This window comes from Gasterosteus aculeatus, chromosome 13, assembly GCF_964276395.1.
Source record: "Gasterosteus aculeatus chromosome 13, fGasAcu3.hap1.1, whole genome shotgun sequence".
NCBI classification, from domain to species: domain Eukaryota; kingdom Metazoa; phylum Chordata; class Actinopteri; order Perciformes; family Gasterosteidae; genus Gasterosteus; species Gasterosteus aculeatus.
Window position 1 is genome coordinate 15063236 of NC_135701.1, and position 26923 is coordinate 15090158.

Consider the following 26923-nt stretch of genomic DNA (forward strand, 5'->3'; position numbering starts at 1 on the left):
CCACCCTGTCTGGATATCTCAATTAAATAGCCTCACATATAACTTATATATCTGTACATTCAATTGTTCATACAGTCTTACAACACTATACACTATGTACACAACATCCACTAGGTGCATGTATCTGTACAGCTCGAAATGTAAAATATTTGTTCTAAGATATATATATATATATATATATATATATTCTTTCCATTTAATTTTTAAACCTAACAAAAATGTAATATATTTATCTACGAATAAGCAACGATTGTAATATAAGCGCAGGGAGCAGGGAAACACACCTGTCACCTGTTTATCCACCTCCCCTCCGACAGGTTGTGTTCTTCCGCCAAACCGAAAGCTCTATTTTCCGTATCTGTCTCCGGCGGATGGATCCGATGTCAAACCTGCGCGAATGACTGCGAGAAACACCGACGATCGCAGCAGCTCTTCCACAATGTTGCCCCACCAAAGGACACCACTTTTGAACAGGTAAGCAAGATACGATTGCTTTTTGTTCGACTTAACTCGCGGTATCTTTGAACGCGTCGCAACCAGCCGCCCGCTGAAGAAGGGAGACCGCCTCAGGTGATGCTCTCCATCACCTGTCGGGGCGTGTTTGCCTCCAGCGGCGGAAGAAAATGTGAGCTCGCCGACGGCCCTACGTGACAGCGCACGGGACGTGCTTTTGTGTGTGTGTTTCCTCTCCAGGTTTTGACGAATGTGATGGAAAGCGAACAACAAACTACAGAGAGAGACACGCCGCCGCAGCACTGGAGAAGTTGCAAGTTGATTATTGACCCCGCGTTGACAAAAGGCCTGTACAAAGTGTACCGTTACGATGGACAGCACTTCAACATACCCGTGAGCGTCTTTGGACATCGTCTGTCTGTCTATTGCGCCAAACAAGCACGCGTGTTTGGTCTTTGCAGTGACGGGTGTTGTTTACTCCGACAGGTGGAGGACTTAGGTCTGTTTCCTGTGGAGACGGTCAGAGATCCGCGCGTCAGTCGCCTGTGGAGCAAATGCAGCGAGACGCAGCTTTCCATTGCTAAATTCAAGGTAATCTCTCGCCGGTGCCAATGCGATAAATGCTCATTATAGCAATGAGGGTAATCATGCATGTTTATGTCTTTTCAGTTAGATGAATGGTATGTTGGTCCTGTTCCTCCCAAAGAAGTGACGTTTTCCGGGTTGAATGACAATGTGAGGGAGACCTTCTTGACTAACATGTGCAATAAACATGGGAACGTTGAGGACGTGGAGATTTTTTACAATCCCAAGAACAAGAAGCATTTAGGCATCGCAAAGGTCGTCTTTGACACCGTGCGAGCTGCAAAGGACGCAGTTCAGCACCTGCATCAGACGTCCGTGATGGGAAATGTCATTCACGTGGAAATTGATCCTAAGGGTAATTGATTAGAAACACCTTCCAACTTCTTTTTACGAATATAATTTGTTGATTCATTGTAATATGCAACCTTCCTCAGGAGAAAACCGAGCGCGGTATCTCCAGCTCCTCTTACGCGGCCTTTACACTCCGTGGACGCTGCCAGTGGGCGGCAGCGAGCGAGCCATTCACAGCTTAATCGACAGTTTGCTGGTAAATATTTGCGAGCTGCTCATAATTGAGAAGTAACCGCATATTCAATATCTATAAACCAGCCGATCCATTCCTAAGTATGTTAGGGATGATTATTGTCAGCAGGTTGACTTATGACCTCTGCATTGTCCATTTCCTCCAGGGCAGCGCAGCCACACAGCGACGTGGGAGCATCTCCAGCCCCTACAGCGTCGCCACCCCCCTCTCTCTGGACACAGCCTATTCCAGTATTTGGCAGGATACGCCTTGCAGCTCTGGGCTCACGCCACGTTCTCAGGGAACACCCCGTACGCCTTGCTTGTCTGTGACTCCGCTCTCTCAGGACTCTTGCTACTCCAGTCTTCAGGCAACTCCAGTTCTCCAGGGGGAGTCGTCAAGCTATAGTGTTCACAAACCTTTAAGACGCGAGCCCTGCCATCGTAAATCTGCTCGGTGGCCCAGGGGATCTGGCGAAGTCTCAGATTTCAACTTTATTTTGAAACATTGTCAGCCGCAAGCCCCGCCCACTTTCTCGGCCCAAACACAAACCGGCGGCCAGCAGCTCGCTCTGTGGGATCACAATGCACAGTCCTCATCTCACAATAACAGAGGAGCTCCCTTTAACCTCGCCTCCCCCTGTCAGGAGTCCAGAGACGCGGTCGGCACTACACCTCGGGCTTTACATCAAAACGGCAATTCTCTTCGCATCGTGAGCGTTAATTTCACGGTTGACCGGCAGACGGCAGCGTCCTCCCCACCTGATGCCCATGCGTGCGTAACCCACTTATCTCCATCTGCTGGTAACTGTTCCCCGAGTAGCCCCCAGCCAGGGGTGGAGAGTTTGGACTCTCGAATTGAGAGTTTGCTGATCAACAGCCGGATGTCTGACCCTTCATACTTTGATAGAAAGACTCATGACACTGATGTGCACTCTCAGGACAGCCCGACCTCACCTTGCTCCGCCGACACCCCCCCTTTCCCGGAGGACGCTCTGGTTGGCACTCTGACTTCTTGTGGCTCCTCCAATAATCTGCTGGATGTCAGTTCAACATCGCTCATTGAAAATGAAGAGGACGAAACCACTCAAGCGGTTCTGTTTTTAACAAGAAACTCAGAGTCTCCATCTGAACTCATGCATTTTGAAAGGAACAACGAAAAAGAGGAAGAAAGGTTCAGGTCATTCTCATGTCCACAGGTAACTCCTCTAGATCTTTTCATAAACAAATGATGACAATAAAAGTAGTAGTTATGTTGTTATGAAAGTATTCATACGCTGCCGCAAATTCATATTTGTTTGTGACATTCCCAGGACCATCTTGCAGCAAATGAGAGCAAGAGGCCCTCAAACAACCAACCTTCCAGCGCTTTGACGACTACAAAACAGATTTCCTCTCTTCCTCAGCCACCGTTGTTTTCTCTCAACAGCACCACTCAACTCGATACCTCCAGACCTCCACCTTCCATTAACTCTGGGTGCTTCCATCCCCCAGTCAGCCTTTTCCCTTTCCCCATCCCTCCCTTTCCCCGAACTATTCCACCCGTCCCACCTCGGCTGCCAAATGGCACCATCCCCATCCCGCCCCCTATTTGGATCCCACCTCCGGGTCATCGTATTGGCATCCCCATTCCTCCTCCACCTTTTCCGGCTCCTTCTTCTATTCCTGCCCCACAAACCTATCTCGGACCCCCTCCACCTTTGATGCCGCTGACCTCAGTTCCACCCCCCGTGCACACATACCCCTTGGCCAGGAATCCTCCAATGCACGGCAGTGCGCCCTTACCACTACCTGTACTCCCTTGGCCGGCTCCATGTTTTCCCAGGTTTAACCCATTTGTGCCACCACCAGATTACGCACCTGTGCGTGAAAACCCTCATAAAGTCACAATAGATAAAGTTTTAGAAGTCATCATGGATGAACTGAAGTCAATCGTGAAGAAGGACATGACGCGCAGAATGATTGAAGGCATCGCTTTCAAGGCGTTTGAGGACTGGTGGGAGTGCCAAGAGAAAAGAATGAAGGTGAGCTATTCCATATATCTCATAAGTGGTTAGCATAAGAAAAATGTCCCGTGACCGTATGAAGTTGTGTATTTAACAGTTTATTGTTATGTAATTCACAAGACACAAGTGGCTCCTTTGAAAAGTGGAGCAGCAAGTGTTGAAGGGAGGAACAAACTAATAAATCCCCCCAGTCACATCGTTGGCCGGGCCAAGAAACCTCCACTGCCCTCCTTCAAGGTAAAGTATTTTGCTCACTATATGAAACACGCCACCCTTCAACCCGAGTGATGCATAAATGAATGGACTGGAAAATAACTCATCATGCAGGTAAAAAGGAAAAGAGCCAATGATGCTGCTGCAACAGAAGAGACAGAACATAGTTTGTGCTCTTCTCAGGAAAGCTCAGGTTGGTGCTTTTAATTAAATGTACCCTCATGGTTGACCTTACAACTCGTCTGTCTATTCTGACTGTTCAATTGTGTCGCTGTCTCCCTCCATGAAGAAGTCAAACAGGGGGATGACAAATTGACAGCTGCATCCGAGAGAGCCAAACGCAGACACGCAAGACCACACGAGCTCGACAGTGACAATGATGATGAAAGGAAAGACGAAGATAAGGATCCTCGAGACGAAGAAACAGCATCAGACAAAAGGGAGCCTGTTGTGCTAGTTGATGATGAGCCTCAAAATCTGGTGAATAGGGATTTTCAACGAAAAAAAACCTGTACAAACAAAGCAGACATGTGTTACAGTTCTTAATCCAAAATTAATTAAATCACATCTTGATGGGTAACAAAACCTTGAAAATGGTTAATCGGATAAGGTTGCTAAGATATAACTTATGCTTTATTCAGAGTGATGGAGATTATGACGATGGCGATGATGGCGGTAATCGCCCTCAGGAAGAAAAGGAGCTGGCACGAAACCACACAGAAGATAAAGATGCTGTCATCTCCCAAACTGGTGATGGAGTGCAGTGCTTAGAGAGCGGTACGTTAACAAATCATGCAGTTTAAACTCCTTGTGAACATTTACTTACTTGTGATTAAATTATTTTCTTTTTTTCAATTGAAGATGCTTTTTCAGAGAGCAGCTCCTCGGAGGACAGCGAGCACTCGTCAGAACTCGACTCCTCCGACTCGTTCTCAGAGAGCTTCGAGGACTCTTCCTACTCCGACCTCAGTCCGGAAGATGAAGAGGAGGAGGCTGACCGGTCGGGTGTGTGTATTGTCATATCGTCAGACGAGGAGCCGATGGAACTTGAGCCCCCAGTCACTCCCTCGGCCCCGTTCACCCCTGGTGCTCAGCTGGAGCTGGGCCTCCAGGACTGGTCGGATCCAGATCATATTGAGGAGAACCCCGACAGATCCTATCAACAAGACACCTTTGACTTGGATGTTATGATGGATCTCCAAACCAGCGGACCTCCGAGCCTTCTACGGCCCCCGTCCCCTATCGCATGTCCAGGTGCTGTACACTAGTAGAAGTGGTGGTGACATTTGATATTAATATGATTAATCATCAATAAGTCTTAGAATAGGTAGGTAATAGTTATTTCACTGTAAAAAAACAAGTATTGTAAAAAAGGTGTAGGTTTTGGATAAAAACACATGTATTTAGGGAAAACGGTGGTGAAAATATACATATGTCATGTTGTTCCTGTTTATCTGTGTGGCAGTGGGGCTACTCCTCGATGTGGAGATGGAAAGCCCCGACTGGACAGAAGAGTTGTTTGGGAACATAGAAAACGTGAGGCCACTTACTCCTACTGGCTGCTTTCTGGACAGTGACCCTGACCTTCTGATGAGAAGCAAACCCACCTCCCCAGCGGAGGAGGAGGTGGAACGACCTCAGACACCCGGCAAGGGGATAGTGACTGAACCGGGAAGCGAGGACTCTGCCGATGAAGCCTTCTCCCTCTCTCCAACAGGCACCGAGCTCAACCTAGCTCCCTGTGACGTCCCTGCCTCGTACCCGTCGTACCAGGATACGCCCAAAACTCCAGGCAGAGAGGACGCACCCGGCCGCCCACGGCACGCCTCAGGGAGAGCTCCAGCAACGCCGGGCAGAGGGACAGCCGCGTCATCGGGTAGCACAGCGATGCGGCCGACTCGCTGCAGTCTGCCTCCCGAGCCGTACCTGCCCAGCAATCCGTACGTCACAGCGCCGAGGACTCCTGGCAGAGACATCGTCTTACCCCGCAGAGCTGTGGTCCACAGGAGGAAAACACAAAGGGTGACGACGATGCAGCGCCCGCCATGTGACCCTGCCGGATTCTCTCCCATCCCAGTGTCCTCTCCATGCGGCCTGTCAGAGTCTTCGGCAGACTCCGCTGATGAAAAGGACACGTGGATCAATCCAGGTGTGAAAAAGAAGCCCCTGCAGGGACTGGAGAACGTGCCCAGGTGCCTGGACGAGGAGAACAGTCGAGAGAGAGAGAGGTGGTCGTCAAGGAGAAAACGATGGAGGAGGCTCAAGAGAAGGTGGAGAATCCATCATCGGCAGAGATCACTGAACAGAACCGATGGGTCTCTCGCCTTTCGCAGTCGCCTTCACAGGTGGCGTTCACGGTGTGAGGAGAGGAGGATACTCCACAGTGTTTGGAGGGAAGGCCTGGATGAAGAAGATGAAAGGCTGCTGCGGTCTGCATATGAAAGGCTGCAAGCGCGGGATAATGGCTTCGGGTGGATCAGTGACACCCTGTGGGTAGCTCACCCTCATATCCTTTATTTAACAGAGTTACATGTGGAATTTAAATGAGTTTACAGAAAGGGAACTAAGCAGCTGAACAGAGTTGACCATAGTCACAGACTGTTAATTCCCGCATGTATTATGTTTCTTAAAAATATCTTAATATCTTAATAAATCAACCCCTTGTGATTTAACATTGTACATTGTGGGAAAAGCCAATAGGATTTAATAATTATGTATCAATTGGGCCGTTTTTCTGCACATTTCTTGGAAGGTTTGTCATTAGAACACATAAGTACCGAATTCAGATAAATCAAATCCTTATGTGCTTGACACATAGTATTGTAGCTAACCTGTGCTTTAAAATCCTTAACTGCTGCTCACTGACAAAAGTCGTCACAGAAATGAGCGAGGAGCATGAATCCTGGAAGCCAAAACACACGACCGGTTCTGCTCGCAGCGAAGGATTCTACAAAATTAGCAGGAAAGATAAAATGAAATACCTCCACGTGGAGCTTCCACCTACAAGTACTCAGGTATTAATACGGTTAAATGATCTCTCTGCCCAGTTTATTCAGTCCGATGCTTAATATCTTCATATATTTCCCCAGGGGATGTGCATCCCAGCTCGGCAGCCCATCTCGCTGCGTGCAGGGTCCGACTTCAGGTCTGAACAGCGTCGCCTGCTGTCCACTTTCAGCTGTGATAGTGACCTGGTCAAGTTCAACCAGCTGAAGGTAACTCAACTGTTAGATAACTACACGAAAGAAGGATCTAATAGGAATTTGTTGTCGGTGTTTGTGTACATATTCAGGTGGGTTCATTTCAATGTGCATTTTACAATAACGATGAATGTGATCTGTTTGTTTTGCACAAAATACTGAAAAGGCTTCATCTGAGACCAAAAAAGAAAGACTGTCGAATGCAGAGACCTTGTTGTGGTCAGGATTGTGTAGCCCAGGTGGAAGATAGTAATACAGTGAACTTTCGTGTAAGTATTTGCAGCCGCTGGAGCCGCGTTTACAAATGACACTTGCCGTATTTTGTCACCATTTGTATTAGTTCCGAAAGAAGAGGATTCGTTTCAGCCGGAGTCATATTCACGAGTGGGGCCTGTTTGCAATGGAGCCAATAGCAGCAGATGAGATGGTGATTGAGTATGTGGGCCAAATCATCAGACAGGTGAGAGATTCCCAAATTTATTTCTAGGCTTGGAAAAAAAGTTCTCAACTCTTGTTAACAACAAGGATTTGCTTAAAAAAATACAAATTTTCGACTTAAATTGATTGTTTTTCCAATGATTTAAAAATGTTTCATCAGATGGGTGGAGCTTTAAACCAACCGGTAAACCTACAGCATTAGATCTCCGATAAGCGCTCTTACCTCCAGGCTGGAATGATATTTTAACCGATATAAAATTGATAACAACATCAAATCTTCAACTTGTGAACGGAATTCAAAATGACTGAAGAAATCAGTGACGATACAATTAGTATCCCTAGTAACAAATGTCCCCTGACTTGGCCTAGTGGGCCCCTGGGACCCACTGGTTGTTCTGGGTACTTTCCAAGAGCTTGCGGAGGGAGACATTGATTGCATCAATTGGCACGTCTGTTTTCTACCTCCTCAGGGCATCGCTGACATGAGGGAGCAGAGGTACGAGGAGGAGGGCATTGGAAGCAGCTATTTGTTCCGGGTCGATCAGGAAACCATCATTGACGCTACTAAATTTGGGAACCTAGCCAGGTTTATCAACCACAGCTGCAATGTGAGGAAGGAGTAAGGTTGGAGATGAAAGGGATTAAATGGATGTTAAATGCGATTGTTAATGCAGAATACACTTTTTGTTTTGCAGCCCAACTGTTATGCAAAGATCATCACCGTGGATTCTGAGAAGAAGATAGTGATATACTCACGACAGCCGATAAGCATCAATGAAGAAATCACATATGACTACAAGTTTCCCATTGAGGAAACAAAGATTCCTTGTTTGTGTGAAGCGGATAGCTGTCGTGGATCCTTGAACTGATCTCCACGGCTCTGATTATGAGGCTATTCAAAGTTCCCTTTGGTGCAATACAATGTAAGCACTGGCCCAGCAGATGTGTCAACACTATTCAAAGACTGTTGAAAACGGTCTACAGAGGCGCTTGAGGAGCTCAAAAAAACACTGCACATGAGTGGAGGTGCTGCTCAGGGAGTAATGATTTAATAAACTGTACTAAACAGCATGTAAGACTGCAATGTATTATCAATGGAGGTCTAGCATGAAGTAATGAAGTTGTAGTTTGCCTCCTCTAAATACTGGTAATCACTGTGAAAAACAAAAACTCAATTATCTGGTAAAACAATATCATAAATTACAGTTGGTTGTGAATGAATGAACACAGATTCACACATTGTAATTGCTCTCTCTCCCCACATGGAGTGAAAGACTCGGCTCTCTGATTCTCATACAAAGGCCTTTTTTGCAATGAGAGGTCTGTTCTGCTCCAACTGTCTGAACAAACTGTATAGTTACATGTTTTCATTTTTGGGAGCTTAAATTGTCTTTTGCTTGAGTCAAGCTTGTATCACCAATATAAGTTTTCTTGCTAACATTTTATTTTAAAAAGTGTTGCATTGTAATTAAGTTGTGATTAACTCTTCCTTCTATCTTGATACAAACAACTCATTCAGTTATCAGTAATAATCATTGGGGAGATTAAAACAAAGTACCCTTTGACAGATAAAATATGTTACTTTGTAATAAAACATGCAAGTTACAGATTGATGTGGCACATTATTACTATTAAACTATTAAAAAGATAAACGGACATGAACAGAAAGTGTCTTGTCATAGTTAATTGATTAATTGATACTCAGACGGTATATTAGTCACAATACAGGGATCACATGTTCTTTGACACTCTGTCTGGTGTCAGGATGGTCAGATTTCCCCTCGCTTGCTGGTCAGCTTCGATGGCCTCAAAAAGAGCCTTGAAGTTTCCTGCACCGAAGCCCTGTGGAGAAACCACGTGTTGAGTTTTGGCAGCAAAGTGAGCCTCGTTCCTCGCCTACACGTTCACTCACTGACGAATAGGATGTCGGTTATCTATCTGGTGGCGCCCTCACCTGGTGGTTATGTCTCTGAATGACTTCCAAAAAGACAGTGGGGCGATCCTGAACTGGCTTTGTGAAGATCTGAAGTAAATAGCCATTTTCGTCGTAGTCCACTAAGATATTCAGCTCCTGGACACAAGGTAGGTCACAAGATAACGTTTGTTATAAAATCCATCGTTGGTAATTCATTTCTCCACCTTGTTTGCTGATGCTGAATAGTTTACTATTTTGTTGGCTCATTACAGCAGTAGACGTGACTGATCAGTCAACAAAGGAGACAAACAAAACACAATCAATTCTTTGAGCAAAGATAACGTGATGTTCAAAGGGACATCTGTCCTCCAATTCTGTTAAAGAATGATGTTAGTTCTGACCTGCAGAACATCAAGGTCCTCCGAGATTTTGACCTTTGAGCCTTTCAAGTTCTTCCTGAGTAGTTGGTAGTAGGTGTTCGGCACACACATGAACTCCATGCCGCGCTCTTTTAGGTTACGAATCTACAAAGAAGGAATTAATCATAAATGAATAGCTGCTGTGTTTTGGAATACATCCACAAAGTCGTGGCGCTTTGTAGACTTACTGCGGTGATGATGTCTGATGTGTTCATGGCTATATGTTGCACACCCGGACCTCCGTAGTACTCCACGTATTCCTGTGAGTGACAATGTATGGAAAGGAAACCTGTTATTTAACTAGTATTGTGCAAGTAAACAAGTCCACACTCAAAGGTGCAAAGAACATTGCCTGGATTTGAGACTTCCTCTTCCCCATGGCAGGCTCGTTGATGGGCATCTTCACTGTCTCTTCGTGGTTTGCCACCACAATGGAGCGCAGGGCACTGAACTCGGTCTGGAGCTGCTTGTCATCGACTGACCAGAAGCGGTGAAAGAGAAGGTTTCTCTGATACCTGTTGGATCCAAAAGCAGCGATCAAAAAGCTGCAGTGGTGCAAGTTCAAACCTCATATGGTGGGTCCAACACACTGGAAGAGGCCTCTTGTATTGTTAACATATAACGTATGTTGAAGCATTTCTAATCTTTAGGGTGCTTTTCTGATGTCAGCAAAGGTTGTATTTCAATTCTTTACATGGCCAGAACTGTCGCTATTACCGCCCGAGGATCTAACTTGGAGAATTACAGACTGATAAGCACGAATGATGAGTTTTTATTGGTTAAGAGCAAGTTCGATGAGGCTCTTCCCATCAGAATGTCTCATGCCAAAGTCACACCCCTCTTTCCAGCATCAACCAATGAGCAGGCTCCTTTAGAGAACCGCCTCTCCCTGCCTTTTCATGTCTACGTGATGGTAAAAACCCAATCCAGATGTGTAAAACTGCTGGAGACCCTCTTAAGAAATGCAAAGTCATGCTGACCACTGACTCGTTTGGGGAGTTTTATAGGAACCAGACGTCCTCTGGCGCCTCCCCACTGGTCAGAAGAGCTAGTATGTAGTTTCCACGCGTGACACGCTGAGTGCTTCTAAACTCTAAGATAATGAGTTGATTAGTTGAGCATCCTTTACCAATCCACCACTGGGACCATCTCGTCATACGGTTGGTTTCCCACAACGTGGTCAATGAAGTTCAGTTTTCCACTTGGCCTGCACGGAAGCAAAAGGCCACAACCATAAGCTGTCATCCCGTCTTCATCCTTCTATGAACATTCTGGTGACTTTTTGTACACTCACAGTTTGGCTAGTGAAGGGTCCTTGAAGTCGGGGCTCTGGAAGCCCGGCAGAAACAACCCGGTGTACTCGGCCCTCTCCACAAACGTGTGCGTGGTGTCCCCATACTGCAACAAGCACAAGCAGGTCTACAACTGTGGCATTTTCTTAATGTGGTATAATGAAATAGTGACTAAATGTTTAATGTAAGTTTGTAGGATTCATGCTCAGTCTTACCGTTTGAAGCACGGCCAGCCTGACTTTACCGTACTTGTCCTGCAGGGTGCAGGGCTCCTTTACAATAACTGCACCTCGCTCTTTGGCTTTCTGCGTACAATGATATTTGGTAAGTGAATACATCACATTATAGCATATAGGACAATGCAGCAAAATGAAAATCTGTAGTGTTACCTGCACGAGGAAGTCACAGTCCTGCACTGTGAATGCGACATCCTTTACTCCATCCCCGTGTTTGACTAAATGGTCGCCCATCTCTGAAAAATATGAGATTTTTCTTTTGTTGAGCACCTAATGCATTTTATGCATGTGTCTAACATAATGATTTAAATGTAGTTTTTTTGCCAAGTTTTATGGTTAACAGCATTTTCATGCACACTAAAAGTTTGTTTGGAGCTAATTTGACAAAAGCAAGTCTGGATATATCCGAAAGACTGTTTTTCACAATTCTTTTTCATTTCAAAATGAGCCAGCAGGTAGTTTATGGTATTACAATTGATTTTAGATTTTCAAGAAAATATTTAACAGGACAAATAGAACCATGAGGAAACATTTCCTAGAAAGTATAATAAATTATATGAGTATGGTTTGCCAAAATATGAGTGATCTGTATTGTGGCACCTCCTCTCTTTGCTGTCTCTAACAAATGTGTTTTGTATTCATGGAATTGCAACAATTTTGATGGTTTTGTATTTATAAAGTATGTATTCTTAATAGTGATGTGGACAAACGGAAATAAGTACTTCAGCTATGAAAGGCTACGTACCTTTATTTCCCGGATTGAGGGCAGACGAGAACACATAAATGATCTATGAAATACAAAGTGAAAACATCAACCCCTCCTTCTCTATCATTTGATTTTCAATTAACAATTTGAGTCCTAAAAGCTGTTTATTTAATGCCAGTGTTACAATCCACATTACTGTGGAAAACAAAAAAGTATTTCAGCATATTTCGGTGCTTGTGTCAGGTGTGTCGGTTCTTTACCTTTCCCTGTCTGACTACGTGGGACACCACGTCACGGCTGTCTGTCTCCAGACCGCGGTAAGCCAGAGGCTCAAATCCCATCTTGTTGCAGTAAAATGATGCCGCCTGTTGAAGACAATGTTTTATAATCAACAGAAAATCCTCTCAATTTCTCTCATTGAAAGTCACAGTGAACTGAAAGTTGGCATCATGTCAATAGATTTACACATTCTGATAAGCGCCATCTTCCATGTGCCAATTTTGGAGAGCTTGTTTTTTCTGTCTGTGCAGACGTTGCATCACATGTTTGTACTCTGGGGTTTTACGTGCTTTGCCCCCTCAAACCCTCAGGATGGCCAACTACTTTTGAGTCTGGTCTACACACCGTCATCTGTGTGAAGGCTTGTTTGTAAAATATGTGATGCGTCCCAAAAAATGCACATGGAGCAGTTTGACTTCACTTACCTGTTTTGCATTTCCAACCCAGAATGTTATGTGATCAAAGCAGAGGAACCTTCCCTGCTCATGCTAAGGACGAGAACAGGGATTTAGCTTTTGGTAAATATGTAGACAAAACCCTTAAAGGGACAAAAGGGAGAAAAACAATTAAAAGGTAGAATTTTTTTGAAGTTTTATTAGCCTACCTTTTCGCCTTTATCTGTGTATGTTGTCTAGAAAGATAAAAGCACATCATCAACATTATATTACAGAGAAAAACCACAACCATGCAGATATTATGACGGTGCTCACACAACTTTTCTTTATCACAGCAATAAGAAAGGTAATTTGAGAATAGTTCAACAGTGAAATGTAACTCACCATCTTGCTCCTGCTGACCTGAATGTCAGAATGAAATCAACTATGAATCTGTGAATTGAAAAGCTGAGAAGTGAGTTTGTAGATCCACACCCACCGGTGAGGAGGAGATGTTTGAGGAGCGGGAGGAGGCGGAGGGGTGGTATTGATTCTTCATGCACTTTCGCTGTTATACAATGACTTTCAAAAAACAAACGTTCACGTACCACTGGTCTGATCTCCTCCCTTAATTCACTCGCACATTCTTTTAGTGTAAATAACACATACCCTCTCCTCATCCATCCCAAATACAAAACCAGTTTTTACACATTCATTTAGAATCACAGGGGTTCTCAGAAGGCAAGCCATGTGTTTCTGTTTAGTTGTGAGAGGAGGTTCACTCATGCAGGACTCTCATTGGCCAGCCGTGCTGGAGCTGAGGTTTTGCCCCCCTTTCATCAATCCCCCTCCACATCGATCATTCGGCGCATTGGGATTATGTCAGTTAAAGAGTTACAGAAAAGTAAGCAAAGCCACTGTTGCTCAAAAATCCTTTGGTAGTGTTTGAACTTTTGAAGCTTTTGTGACATCGCAGGTTGAATTAACAGGTTTCCGCTGTTCCCAAAGTGCAGCTGACGGGTTTAATTCGCACAAAAAGACATGCAGTATGTGAAAAATGTATGAAATCAGACTAATCAGACAAATAAAATCGATGCAGGGCAGCTTTTACTCTTCATAAAGTGGTTCTACATTACTTCTATACTATTATGTCCTTTAACTTTCTATTAAATCTCATACAAATAAAACTAATTCCCTTTTGTCCGGCTATACCTTGTCCTTTTGGTATTTGTCTGTTCAAATTCGAGCACATATGGGCTTTAAATGCCAGAGAGATGTACATGTCGCACCTTCTTGCTGCAGAATAAAATATCAGTGAGCAATATAAGCAGTCAGGATGGAGCAGTGTGAGGAGATAAACGGGATCAGGAACAGGATAAGGGAGGTGAGAAAGATGTGTATTAGTATTTTTCCTTCATCATCTTAAATTGAAGTTGTGTATTATTATTTTTTTTGACAATCTACTACTACTACTACTAGTCCTTGTACTTATGCATTATCGCAATTTGTTTTGAGCTTTAATGAGATCTCCTTCTGTTCTCTTATATCTGTGAGATGAAGAGCAGTTTATGTCCTGCTTCTAGTTAGTTATCTATCTAATCTGAATGAGCAGACGAGAGAAAAAAAGACCCTGTGGCCTAGAGCAGCGCCTACTGCTGGCTTCTGTTATGACATCAATAACAGAACTGCAACAAACCGTTGTTGCAGGATGAACACGTGTGAGAACGCACTTTCCGTGATACCTCAGTGTGCTCAAATTATAGAGCACAAATTTCCAATTTAATTGAAGCTAAGCAGCTTTCACACTCATGCCTTGGTTAATAACCCTGATAACCCCGTCTATGTAGAGGCCACTAGCTACGGCTTAGAGTAGATATTTAGTCAAGTCCTCCCCAGAGCACATGTTAAATGTTGTTAAATGTGTTGTTAAAACACATTTTAGTTGCGTGTTGCAGCGTCACATTCCAGTAACAGCTCACTAATGAGAATATTGAACCCACACCTCATGCTGCTCCCACTGCGCCGATCCCCGAAGACCTTTGTTTTTCACGTTGTTACCAGAAGGTTCATCGTCATGGGATGCAACCACACACACGAGGACAGAAGGACGCAGTTTTCATGGGTGAAGTAATACGAGCTGGATTACATAACTACGTATGTTTATATAAATAATGTGATATGGGAGGTATTTGTTATAATTTAAGTGCCACTGAGAGAGTCGTATTTACATTTAAGTACTGCTTTACCAGAGCAGAAGTATTTCTTCAAGGTTTTTTATAATCGCCTCTAATCAATAACTGTACATGAATTGCACTTTTGAGCGGGTTGAATTTGGATGGCTGTTGTTTCACTGCAATGTTTTAAATGTTATCTCATACATAATGCGTCATTGCACCAGACTGTAAGTTCTAAGTCCCCTGGGATTCAGTCTCTCTAAGGATAAACACCACAGTGAATCAGGTCCTTCCCACACCAGCACTAACCACATTGTTGTTGTAGCTCAGACGAAGAGAACAGAACAGGCGTCAAGGCAAGAAACAAAAATGAGTGAATTTCCATCAAAAATAAATCCACAAATACTATTCAATGGTATGCAAGAGCAAGATGATGCTGCAACAACAGAAGGGGAAATGTCCTCTGTGGATCTGGAAGAGGAATGTTTGGAAGACAGCGATGCTGCAGAAAATGAGACACGATCAAAGAGCCAGTCCGCATTCCAAAAGGTAGGTAACCAGATCAGATCACAGGTGGGTACGAAGGCCCCAAAGAGCAGCATGATGGAGCTGGTGCAGAGAGTCAAAGACAGAGAAACGGAGCTTGCACGGGTGAACGGAGAATCTGAGGGGGAACCGGCGGACCTGCTGACTGATGAGAGCAAATCTGCAATGGATCTAAAGGGAGGGGACCAGTATGCGGTTTTCGAAAAAAAGTTTGAGGCGCGTGAAAAGGCCTTAAAGGACGAGTTTGAGGGAAAGATTTCTCAGGTGCTTAAAGAAATGCGGGCCTACACTGACCAGTCTCTGAAAGACTTGGACTGTAAAATGCAGAGCTTGCAAGCCAGCAATCTACCAAATCGCAAGGAGCAGCAAGAGAGCAAAGGTCCAAACAACGCACAAAAGACTTTGGCAACCAGACGAGGAAGAGTCCTGACTCGGACCATGACCACAATCGTCCCTAAGACGTGTGCCCCATTTGTCTTTGGCCCGCGCGCCAAATCGGAGACGCTGTGCTCCTCGAAGGGTGCAGGCTCTCTGCTCCTGCTGAGGGACCCAGCGCTCCCCCTACCAGCCAACAAGCCTGGCCAGAGCCGCAGGCCGCCGCCCCTGGTTTGCCCACCACTCCGTCAGCACAAAAAGGACGTCCAGCGGAAAGCTAAAACAGGAAACTGACTCTTCTCGGATGAATGAATAATTGTTGTTTTTGCAATAACAAACAAATCATTTAGGTCAAAATTGTCTTCTTTTTGTATGGAACCTCTGTTATTGTTTATTCATGAATGTCACTGTACCTGTTCAACTGCTGGTTTGCCTTTCAGCCATATTACTATACTATTACTGTTTTAATATATAAATTAAAAGTGGGTTTGAAAATAGCAATAATAATGGTAAAAACTAATAAAGTATGTTGTGAGAGCTTGAAAAGACATTCCTCGTTTACTTCAAAACAGTGAATGCATTTGTTTTTGCTTCAGCTGAAAATATTGTTTATATAATTTAGTTCCCTAAATATGAACTAACTTAACCAACTTAAAATGAAAACATTGGTCCCATGAGTGTTACAATAATCTCATTGCCATATATCTGAGGAGCAACAAGGTGTGAAAAAAAACTTTAAATAATAACTTCTACAGCATATCGCCTGACACTTCTGCCTGGAAGGACACATATTTTTGGTTAACTGTACCATCCAACCAACAGATGGCAGCAGTTCATTCATTTGGGCTGTAAAGAATCGCATCTCTGTGGATGTCACGTTGCTACAGAGAGAGATGAGCAGTTTTATAACTGGCTGTAGCTGCATGATGAATGATGAATGAATGAAATTGAAGAGGAATTTTGGAATTAATGAGTTGTCTGATGGAGAACTAATGAGTGAGTATGAACGCGTGTTGATTGGATAAGCTTAAGTTGAAAGAGGAGGGCATCATGCAAAATGTGTAAAACAATTTGACTAAATGTTGTGCTTGATCTTTACATTATTTAAATCATTTCTCACCATGATGTTTTTATCTGTCAATTTCTTTTTTTGCAGAAGAAGTGACATGTCTTGCTTCAGAAAAGCAACAAAAACTGTTACTGTTAAAAAAAAAGCACGCATAGTATTCGCTCCGAGCTCATGAAGGTGTTAGTTGTGAAAGGAAGGTGATCCGAAACCCTGTCATATACGTCTAATATTTACTCGCGGGGACCTGAGCACCTGAGTGCTTCCAGCAGCTGAACTGGCACTGGGACCAGTCAGTGACAGGAGATGCATTTAGCCCTGAAGCAGGAACGGGAGCCGTGTGGCTCGAGGCAGGCCCTTTCTGAATGGATGGGATAGAGAGGGATGTGAAGAGGATCTTTGTGCATCGGGGACGATGGGCCCTCAGCGACCGTATCCGGAGAGGACGAGAACCCACCACATTCAGGTCTGGCCAAGCCGCGCTGTCCTCGGAAGCAGCGTCTCGTGCCTAACGATTTTTCACCAGCAGCAGGGCTCATTAATATGCACCATGCAGCTGGTTCATGGCTTTCATACAAACAAAGATAGATAGGTAGACACATCTGTGCTGCTTGTTATAAATTTAACCCCAGTCTTTGTGTCCTGCAAATCTACATATATTTTCTCAGCTGACTACAATCCTCATCCATTTAGTTGTGGAACGGGTGGAGTGGAAATGACCCCACGCACATAACAATGACTGGGAGGCGACTTTAGGGAGACCCATTTAAAAGTTCAGGTTTCCTGATCACCTCTCGGAACGTGCCAAAAGATAATGACATTACCATGAAAACTCTGATCTCATGTAAATGCTGTATTTTTCCAGGCTGTTGTTCTCAGGGTCTGGACAATTACAGTGAGAGGCCACTTCCAGGTTAAACCAGACAGATTACTGAGACAAGCTGATTTCAACAATTCTTGAGCAGACATGGTAGCAATTTGCAGCCATCACATGGGGGGGGGGGGGGGGGGGGGGGGGGGGGACTACAGTGTCGGTGTATTAGGCACTCAAGCGACCACTTTTTGTGAGGCATGATTAGACATGTAATACTCCATTACATGTGAGGCCTTATTCATAAGATTTGTGGTCATTTGACTCTGTTTGCAAATGCTCTGGAATGTGATTGATCACAAACAGTTCAGGTAGTAGGATAAGAAAACCATACCAATCTTCTTGATGTCCAAATTAATTTAGATACATTTATAGTAGATTTGTTTGTCATGGCTATAGTTTTTAAAGTTTATTACCACAATTCTTTAATCACTGTACACTTTCTTTGCAAAATGCATATTTGAGGTGGAGACAGCTCTGCAACATTTAAGCTTTGGTGGATCAGAAGCTCGGCTGTCTGAACTGTTAGTGGATTCAAACTCGGACCATCACCCTCTCAGACGTGTTATGTTATTAACAGTACTTGGTACTGAGCCTTAATCCTCTGGACAGTTTTTCATCACAAAGCTGTAAATCTGGCTCTTACTAGACGGTTCCCAGTACAACAATCCGACATCCGACATGTTCATTTTCTACAGAGAAAAGAAGGAATTATTAAGAGAATAGGCTTTTGAATTTTACCAAATAAGGATGGAGGAGGAAAATAAAAACACAAACACACTTGCAACCAACCACCCACAAAGACACACGCACAAATGTAGCCACACTTCCACACCCTCATTCCCCCTCCACCAAGTCTTCTGTGGTGATTTCCCGGGTCCCAGTAGACCCTCTTGGCTTCCAGATTCACAGGTTTCGCGTACAGGCAGGCGGGGAGAAGCAATCCAAAGACACTTTTAATCTTTTTGACAAAGGTTTTGGCCAGAAAGTTACTCCCACTCCCCTTTTCTCCTGTGTTAAACCAACTAATGGATGGATTGTGTGGAGAGATAAATGCCCTTAACGCGCGCATGTGTGTGCGTGTGTGTGTGTGTTATGGTCGGGCAACAGGTGGACGAATGCTACGGAGAAAGTAGGGTTAGTGTTGACAGGCCACGGAATGTGTCAGATCTCTGTTTACATGCGCATATGAACACACACACACACACACACACACACACACACACACACACACACACAATGCAGGGTGCATTTGTTGCTGCTTGGGTGGGATTGAACAGCAGGGAGATCTGAGGGGAGGTGAGCAGTTGCGTTTCGGTTCAGATGTCCCATTTGGGTGTGGCAGCTCACACGGAAGACACACAACGCAGGTGCCTCCTCCTCTGAGTGCGCCTCGAATGTGGCTGGAGATGCGGAGCGAAGGCGGAAAAGCCTGATTCCTTTGTGTCAATTTCCCCCCCAAAAGTATTAAAACACATGAATGTACTCCTTTTTTTACCATAAACATCGGAACTCTAGTTTATTTTTAGTCAAACCCACATACATTCCAGTGCCATAAATACTAAACCAGAACAACGAACGTGTATTGACATGCAGATGAAAATAGTTCCCTTAAAAAAACGTTATTTTTAGTAACTAATAACCACAGTGTCCAGCTGTTTCAGAGGAAATTAACTGTTTCAGAGCAGTTCCTGTTCATTCGGGACTGAGAGCCACATAGAGGCACAGAAGTTAGAAAATATTGGTTGGTTTTGTTGTTTTCACGATTTTTACTGTTAACACATTTGTCAACACTGTTGTATATTATCACCAGTCTTATCCTTTGGATGGAAAGGATCAAACTATTAGTTTAAGTGTTCTTAATATATGACAGGAAGTTCACAAAATAAAAGAGGGTAAAATAAAACAATAGTTCAAAAATAGGATGGGTTTTTTAAATGTTTTTTATTTTATTAAAAGTAACCACTGATGGTCAGAACCTCTTTATGTGCTCTACTCTACTAATAACATTTTATGGTTCCACAGGGTTACATGGTTGAACTCCCTCTGAGAATTCTTTGGAAACACTGTAAAGGCCACACATCCAAACATCCATCCACAACAGGTCACACAGGCCACACACCAACACATTTATGTGCATTCAGAGGCAACTGTTGTTTTTGTGTCGGTGGGTTTTTGTGTCATCCCCGATGCTTTGCTCAGCTGGTGTTCTGGGTGAGTTATTCCAAAGTGGACTCGCTGGCTAACAGCGTCAGACAAGCTGTCAGCCCGGCTCATCTCAATAACAACAACATGTCTGGCCAGTCCAGCATGCATGATCGACTCCGCCCTGATTCCACGGTCTTATTATCATACGTATGAGCCAGATGAAGGCTGCCTGCTTTTGGTCACGGCCCTCGTATCGAAGCTGTAGAAGCCTGTATCAGAGGCTCTCTCGCTCATAAATCCATCTAAATGGGCATCTGTGAGATGAGTAAATGTTCAAGCAATCCTGTCTCCCGTCTGTGATCCGCTTCACGCTCCTCCGCTGTAAAACGGGCTGCATTTTGTAACACATGATCGCTCACACACCGAGGCGAAGTGAACCGAGCGGCCCCCACGTGCTCGCCGCTTCACACATGTTGTTACTTTAGTTCCGAGACAAACTATTCCTCACCTAGTTTCTCGAGCAAAGGCCTATGGCCAGTGTGTTGGAGCATCTGCAGTCAGACGCCCCCCCCCCAGCCCAGCCCCCCACAACCGCTCTAACTGCAATCACTTGTCAGCGGGGACAAATATTGACTTGTTCAGTGTCCCGACTTCTGCCAGAATTAGAGCCCCACTTCCCCCCCGCCGTCGCCATCTCTAAACGGTAATTATGTCCAACAGAGCTCATTACTGTCAAACCCAAGGATCCCTCAGAAGAGTCCCTCGCTGGTAATGACCCTATTATTCAGTGAACATGTGGGATTTGGTTGACGTTGCATCGCTTGGACTTGAAGAGTCTTTTTTTTCTGTTTTCCATTGAGTGCTTCAAAAGAAGTCAACTGTAATTTAAAACATTTGGAAATCAATTTTTGGGAATGACTCTTTCTGCTGGTAATAAACACTGTTGGTAAGTCAAACACCTTTGATTGTGACCCACTGTGGGACGAAAAAGTTAGAGTACCACAGCTGAATGAAAGTCAGAAGCGAGTATTGAATACACACTCAGGATGGCGATCGATTTGCATAATCCGGTTACAGTCTGGATACTGGCTGTGAATCAATAGAGATTAGAGATCTATTAGTCTGAAGGTGTAAACCGAATGCAAAGCATTCATAACAAAGCTTGAACCCTCTGGAGATACTTCACACTGGACTAACAGGATAGTCGAATGAAACTGTTGTAAAACTACAGGAGTTACATTTCCAAACGAAACCTCTTATGTTTACGATAAAAGTGCATTTTTAAAAGCGTCAACAAACTTTGCATTTTGCTTTTTTACTCTAACACACGCACACACAAACACACACTCTCAATAAATGTAAGAAACCTGGTTCATAGAACACATTTTTTATTACAGTAGTTAGTTACAGTGATGTTGAAAAATAAAACATATACATCGAATTGGAACATTTATTTACAGAGTTCCTTTGTCCTCTTTTAGTGCTGTGAGTACACTGTGAAACCCCTCCACCCGCTCGTTCCTGTTCCCCAACAACATTTGTCAACTGCCATCTGCCTGTCTGCCCCCTGTCTCCTCTCAACAAACTATATAATTAAGCCGCAACACCTTTTCTCCGCTTACCCCCCCCCCCCCCCCCCCCCCACCACCCCTGCAGACCTTCAAAACAAGACACTTTTAAGAGGACACCACTTTATTTAAGTTCCCTGCTCACATATCCTTTTGACAAGTGCTTCTAAAACAAAACAGCAATAGATCTGAACAAGAAAAACAATGCTATGGTATGAAAATACTGTACAGCTTTATGTTTCATCCAGTGTAAACACATTTTATTTGTGTAAATTAAAAACAGTGTGTGTTTCTAAAATCATAATTTTATCACATTTCCCTGATAGAAATGAGGACTGCAGAACAGGACAAAACAAAAAATATACTTTTTTCTCTGAGAATCTGAGGAACAAAGCAGCCAAGGAGCTCAGCCCGCTGACTCCAGCTTTAAATCCACACTACAAACACATCATCCCTCCTTTGCTGTATACAGGAAGAACACATTATGGATTTCATTACTGTGAAGAGTGAAAGTTCATCATCTCAGCTCACCAGCTTTGAACAACGGACACATAAAGTAATTTTTTTTTTTTACAAGTGTTCCAGGGGGTCGGAGCTGGTACCGGCCACGCTCCACCTTTCCTTTTACCCTCTACACCTTGGTGGCCAGAGACTGAATCTCTGACTTCTGAGTCTGGGCGCTGAGCGTGGAGGACATGGAGCTCATCTGGCCATGCATGGCCTTCTTCAGGTTGAGCAGGCACAGACACTGGGAACGAAAGCGCAGGTCGAAGAAGGCGTACAGGAACGGGTTGAGGCAGCTGTTGACGTAGGCCAGGCAGGTGGCGTAGGGGTGAGCCAGAAGCAGGAAGCGCAGGAAGCCGCAGGAGCTCGGAGCCAGGTTCAGGTAGGAGAGGGCATCTATGCTCTTCAGCATGTGGAAGGGAGTCCAGCAGAAGGCGAACACGACTACGAGCGTGGTGATGATCTTCAGCAGTCGCTTCTTCTTCTGGTCCTCCTTGCGCAGGTTGTTGAAGTGGCGCGTGACGGTGCAGCCGATGAAACAGTAGAAGATGGTCATGGCCAAGAAAGGCAGGAGAAAACCCAAGGCGGAGGAGGACAGGCTGAGCCCAGCGATCCAGAGGTACTCGTGCTTCTGGTTCAAGGTGACCAGGCTGAAGTCCATTGCGCAGGTGGTCCGGTTGCTGCTTTGGTCGTTCAGGGTGGTGCGGAAGAACAGCGTGGGCACAGCCAGCAGGCCGGACAGGACCCAGATAGCACCCAGGGACGCCAGCATGGTGCCCCGGGAGCGCAGCCTGCTGCTGGACAGAGAGTGCACGATGGCCAGGTAGCGGTCAAAGCTCAGGCAGGTGAGGCAGAAAACACTGGCGTACATGTTGACCAGAACGACGTAGCTGCTGATCTTGCACAGGGCCACGCCGAAGGGCCAGTGGTAGCCTAGCGCCGTGTACACGGCCCACAGAGGCAGGGTTATAACAAAGGTGAGGTCAGCAATGGCCAGGTTCCCTATGTAGACATCTGCAGCCCGGCGCTTAGATTTGGATCTCCAAACGGTGAAGATGACCACACCGTTACCGGACAGGCCCAGGATGAAGATGAGCATGTAGAGGACCGGTATGAGGGAGTAAGAGGGCTCCCACTCTGAGAAGTCACAGGCGGTCTCATTGTCATCATAATAGTCATAGTTATAACCATATTCCCCGGTGGTGGTCTCCATGCTGCAGTGGGAAAGAAAAAAATCCTCCGTTCTCAGAAAAAAAGACAAAAGATAGAGTCCTTTACAGTTCCTGAGTCTTCGGAAGTGAAGCGGAGCAAAAGTCAGAGGGATCAGTGGAGCTGCAGGTTCTGCTGGGTTGACTGCTGCTGGGAGTTGCAGGAGGGCAGATTGTGTGAGAGAGTGAGTGACTGTTGGCGCTGTCTGCCTTTTTAAACTCGGCCCTCCACACCCCTGGTTCCCTCCCAGGACGACCCCCTCCTCCCCCTTCAGTAAAACATCTCTCAGCCCCCCCCCCTCTCACCTCCTCTGGCGGGGCCCAACCCTCTGCCTGGAGGACGAGGAGCCCCAATGTGACAGGTAAAACCCTTAAACCAATGCTATTTAACTAAGCGAAATTAATAAGCATTTTTAGGCATTTGCAAAAAAAAGCTGACTTTTTAATTAACGATTAAATTCAGTAAGTTCCCGATATTAAGGGTTTATCGCCAAGATCCAACTTAATCTGGTGATTAAGACATTGATCATTAATCAAAGTATTCAAGTTGATAATGGGATCAAGTTGATAAAGTGATAAAGTTGTTTCTTTGTACCAAATAACAGCTATTAATCCTGTACATCATTTTAATAATTCTGAGATGAATGACAGCAATGCTAGGAATGTAACAATAAGAATGGAGATAATGTCATCGAACAGTTGATCTAATCAGTATTTACCCATTATTGAAGTAAATAAATTACATCATATAAACAAAGCGGACAGATGTTGGACAAGTCACACAACTTTGCCTTGCTGTCGCTTGAGTAATATTTTATTTCTTAATCAGCATGAAAAACGTCTCAGCAGTGCATTTTTTCAGGGACTTCGTCATAAGATTTGACTGGAACAAGTCTGGACGTTTCAACTCATATTGTTTTGCATCACAATCCCACTTAAACAGCCGTTAAACATGCTAAATGTCGGGAATGTGTCACATCGTGTCTCTTTTTGTCGCCAAATTGACAATTAAAGAAAGTTTACTGTGGGATTACAATGTTGTGCAGCCTCTCTATCGGAAATGTTAACCTACCAGTTTGATGAGTTGCCTTGAAATGTCAACGTAATGAGATCGACAGTGAATTGCAAACTGTTTGAAGATTAGATTAAAAGTCAGCGGGCAGCTCAAGGGATGTGTGAATTCAATTCCCAGGTCAGGGGATTTATTTCCATAATAAAGGGACAAGCAAACGCACCGGTTTGAAAGAAAAACACAAGGAAACCTCGCATTGACACCATCACTGTGCTAACAATGTCTATTTCTAAGTCCTATTCATTGAGCCTTTTGGTTAAAACCTGCTTATTTAAACCGTTGATTGCATCGTACAAGGAATGCAACTTGAAGAAATTTAAATGTATGTATTATATAAATGTAGTGTTGGAATAACTGTCTAACCATAAAACAAAACTTTAGAAATATAACTAACCTAAATAACGAATTCTGCTTAATGGGAATCCAACTTTACTGAGCAAAACCATCTGCAAAAAAACTATGAAAAAATAATATTATTTGTGAACTTGCGCGAACCCCAGTCAGCTAAATACCTTCAGCAAAGCAGAGAGTGGGCAAGTCTAAGCAGTGCTGAACATTATTTACAGCAGAATAGAGAATCTGTCCAAAACTGGGCCTCCTAGTGGTGACGGCAGAGAGCTACTACGCACATTCAGTGGGTCCAAACTGTGGACCGGGTTTGAAGAAGTTCTCTCTGGGTCACAGTTTAACAGCCTGACTGCTTATGTTCCTGCGCGGTATATTCGTGTCAATCAATTCAAAAGTTAATCCAAAGAAAGTGAAAGCCGTGACCTCCCCGGTTTGGCGTCAGAGAAAGAATAATGCACCATGATTATTCTGCTTGTAGTTGATGTTTGATCTTAGAAAACCACACACAAACACACGCACAGAAACACACACCAGGTGGGTCCCACCTCTACCTCATTCCCCGGGGAGAGGATTTGGCCACCTGCTGCTCGCAGACCCGGTATCCCTTAGACAAATAAATTAGCAAATTTAAAAAATAAAAGCTAGTAGATAAGAAACAGATGGCCAGATTAGACCGCCGTCTTGATATCTTCAGAGGACCTCCTCACTTGTTAATCAGAGCTTTTATAGGTGCCAAGATAGTCCTGATGCTGGTCCTAAAGTTAGTTTTATGGGGGTCGGGAGGTTGAACATTCGCTGTGATGTAATGCATTCAATACCAGTTACAACGAGAAGCTAAAGCATGCCTTTGATTTCCTTCATATTTTCTCCCCGTATCACCGTAGATGCTTTGCCACTATTGCTGCATTGGGTCACGGGGTTTTTGACCACACGTGCGCTGCGACTGCTCTTGATCTGCTGCAATGGCCCCGTTGCTGTGATTATTACCGCGCTTATCTCCCTCTGGATAGCACGGATACTTACGCAGCACTGCAATGGAAAGTCTTTGCTGTTATATGATTTGTAGCAGCTGATATTTTTTTAAAGAGAGGGAGGTGTGTGATACACATCTTTACAGAGTTCACTGGAGTCAGTGAAAGGGGAGTTGGGGGACATTTTCAATGACTCGTGTCAGCTCCAGTCTGGTCAGAGGTGGAGATAAGTGATTGAAGGTGTAATCTGGGACCTACGGTTTTGTTTGAAGTGTAAAAATTGACGGCGGCACACAGATGCCCCTCTCTCCTCGGGTACAGCAAACCCCAGGCCTCACAAATCACGGCGAGGCACTCGGGGACCCGGTCCTGAGAGCGGCCTAGGGTCTATATGAGGTACCATTTGAGAGACAAAGTTGGTCCCTGAGTGCACACCGTCCCTGCTGAAAACTCTTTACGTAACTCATAATGGACCCCGATTTGTATTTCCACCCAACGTTGTAAACCAACTGTGAGCCTCAGCCGCGGACCTTTCACGTCAGCCCGCTAAGTGCCGACTTTGCTGTGTCAGACGACGTCGCACCCCCGTGCCGTGGAGCCAGCGCCACACCCTCAGATGTGCGAGGGCACTGCTTCAGCTGAGGGGGTTTTAAATGGCGGAGCATCTTGTCAGACTGAAGGTTCTCCGAGGATCAACTGGCGGTCGTGTGCACGCTGCTGCACAAGAAAGCACAAGGATGAAATACACTCTCAAAGTGTGGAGTGGGAGGTTTTGCGAGGGTATTGTGTTGTGTTGCATGCGCCTAATTAAACTCTTAAACTCAAGGTCACACACATTTATCTTTCTCCTACATCTGCCTGGCTCTTGACTTGAACAGCATTGAACTAAATGGAGACTTCCAAACGGCGATAAGAAATGCTGATAAAGCTGCTCCATTGTTTCATTTTTGTCGCTCTAAGCACTTTTCTCTTAATGAGCAATGCACCTGTAAAGCTTTTTAAAAGCCATCATGCATCACAGATGAGGTTAAAACAACCGTTGCTTTCAAAGTTGATGAAGATATCCAGAACGGTGGTCCAATCTGCCCACCTGTTTGTCATTAACATGCCTTTTTAAAATTTTTATTTACAATAATAGCTTAACTTTGAAGGTGCAACCCAGTTGCTGTCAAAACTTTGTAAATATAAAGTAAGTTAAAACAGGAAGACTAGACTCTTTCATACATTTCTAAGCCTACTGTTTATTTCTTTGCACACATTCAGTCATAATCTGTTTGCTGTGTTCGGGGATATCAATCATGCAATCAGCTGTTTATATCAGCTGGTCTTTTCTATCTGATAAGCACAATTAAGCAATTACATAATCAGCCCATCATCTTGCTGCTGTCTCTTTAAAACATGATAGTCTCTCTACTTTTAGTATGTTCAGGCTGC

General features: G+C 44.5%; 4 protein-coding genes across 4 annotated transcripts; 2 read left to right on the top strand and 2 right to left on the bottom strand.

The window, feature by feature from the left end:
• The first annotated feature begins 1024 nt into the window (after nt 1-1024).
• LOC120831231 (histone-lysine N-methyltransferase SETD1B-like) lies at nt 1025-6326 on the top strand. The gene is made up of 10 exons (XM_078087431.1): nt 1025-1393; nt 1473-1585; nt 1728-2759; nt 2874-3584; nt 3687-3803; nt 3894-3972; nt 4069-4259; nt 4421-4556; nt 4641-5033; nt 5245-6326. The coding sequence occupies exons 1-10, from the start codon at nt 1105-1107 to the stop codon at nt 6324-6326; spliced, it is 4143 nt and encodes a 1380-aa protein (XP_077943557.1). The 5' UTR covers nt 1025-1104.
• A 129-nt stretch (nt 6327-6455) lies between these two features.
• LOC144386309 (histone-lysine N-methyltransferase SETD1B-A-like) lies at nt 6456-8978 on the top strand. Its single transcript, XM_078086874.1, has 5 exons — nt 6456-6793; nt 6869-6994; nt 7320-7439; nt 7888-8025; nt 8113-8978. Exons 1-5 carry the CDS (start codon nt 6581-6583, stop codon nt 8284-8286), a joined length of 771 nt encoding a protein of 256 aa, XP_077943000.1. The 5' UTR covers nt 6456-6580; the 3' UTR covers nt 8287-8978.
• LOC120831230 (4-hydroxyphenylpyruvate dioxygenase) lies at nt 8439-13792 on the bottom strand. Its single transcript, XM_040196537.2, has 15 exons — nt 13247-13792; nt 13044-13091; nt 12869-12895; nt 12690-12752; nt 12246-12350; nt 12025-12067; nt 11433-11515; nt 11259-11348; nt 11046-11149; nt 10881-10958; nt 10104-10266; nt 9940-10011; nt 9734-9856; nt 9372-9488; nt 8439-9259 (listed from the first exon to the last, which is right to left on the bottom strand). Exons 2-15 carry the CDS (start codon nt 13044-13046, stop codon nt 9149-9151), a joined length of 1182 nt encoding a protein of 393 aa, XP_040052471.1. The 5' UTR covers nt 13047-13091; nt 13247-13792; the 3' UTR covers nt 8439-9148.
• A 7397-nt stretch (nt 13793-21189) lies between these two features.
• On the bottom strand, nt 21190-23335 carry aplnra (apelin receptor a). The gene has a single exon (XM_040196380.2). The coding sequence runs from the start codon at nt 23101-23103 to the stop codon at nt 22018-22020; it is 1086 nt and encodes a 361-aa protein (XP_040052314.2). The 5' UTR covers nt 23104-23335; the 3' UTR covers nt 21190-22017.
• Nucleotides 23336-26923: the final 3588 nt, after the last annotated feature.

Bases quoted from the DNA above. Each gene is read 5' to 3' on its own strand.
- LOC120831231 (XM_078087431.1), top strand. From the start codon at position 1,105: ATGTTTATGTCTTTTCAGTTAGATGAATGGTATGTTGGTCCTGTTCCT. The intron at 2,760-2,873 runs GTAACTCCTCTA...TGACATTCCCAG, and splicing joins GGTCATTCTCATGTCCACAG to GACCATCTTGCAGCAAATGA. The intron at 4,260-4,420 runs GTGAATAGGGAT...TGCTTTATTCAG, and splicing joins ATGATGAGCCTCAAAATCTG to AGTGATGGAGATTATGACGA.
- LOC144386309 (XM_078086874.1), top strand. From the start codon at position 6,581: ATGTGCTTGACACATAGTATTGTAGCTAACCTGTGCTTTAAAATCCTT. The intron at 6,794-6,868 runs GTATTAATACGG...ATATTTCCCCAG, and splicing joins TTCCACCTACAAGTACTCAG to GGGATGTGCATCCCAGCTCG. The intron at 8,026-8,112 runs GTGAGGAAGGAG...TTTGTTTTGCAG, and splicing joins TTATCAACCACAGCTGCAAT to CCCAACTGTTATGCAAAGAT.
- LOC120831230 (XM_040196537.2), bottom strand. The intron at 12,068-12,245 runs GTAAAGAACCGA...TGTATTTCATAG, and splicing joins ACGTAGTCAGACAGGGAAAG to ATCATTTATGTGTTCTCGTC. The intron at 10,959-11,045 runs GTGAGTGTACAA...GCTTCCGTGCAG, and splicing joins GACCCTTCACTAGCCAAACT to GCCAAGTGGAAAACTGAACT.
- aplnra (XM_040196380.2), bottom strand. From the start codon at position 23,103: ATGGAGACCACCACCGGGGAATATGGTTATAACTATGACTATTATGAT.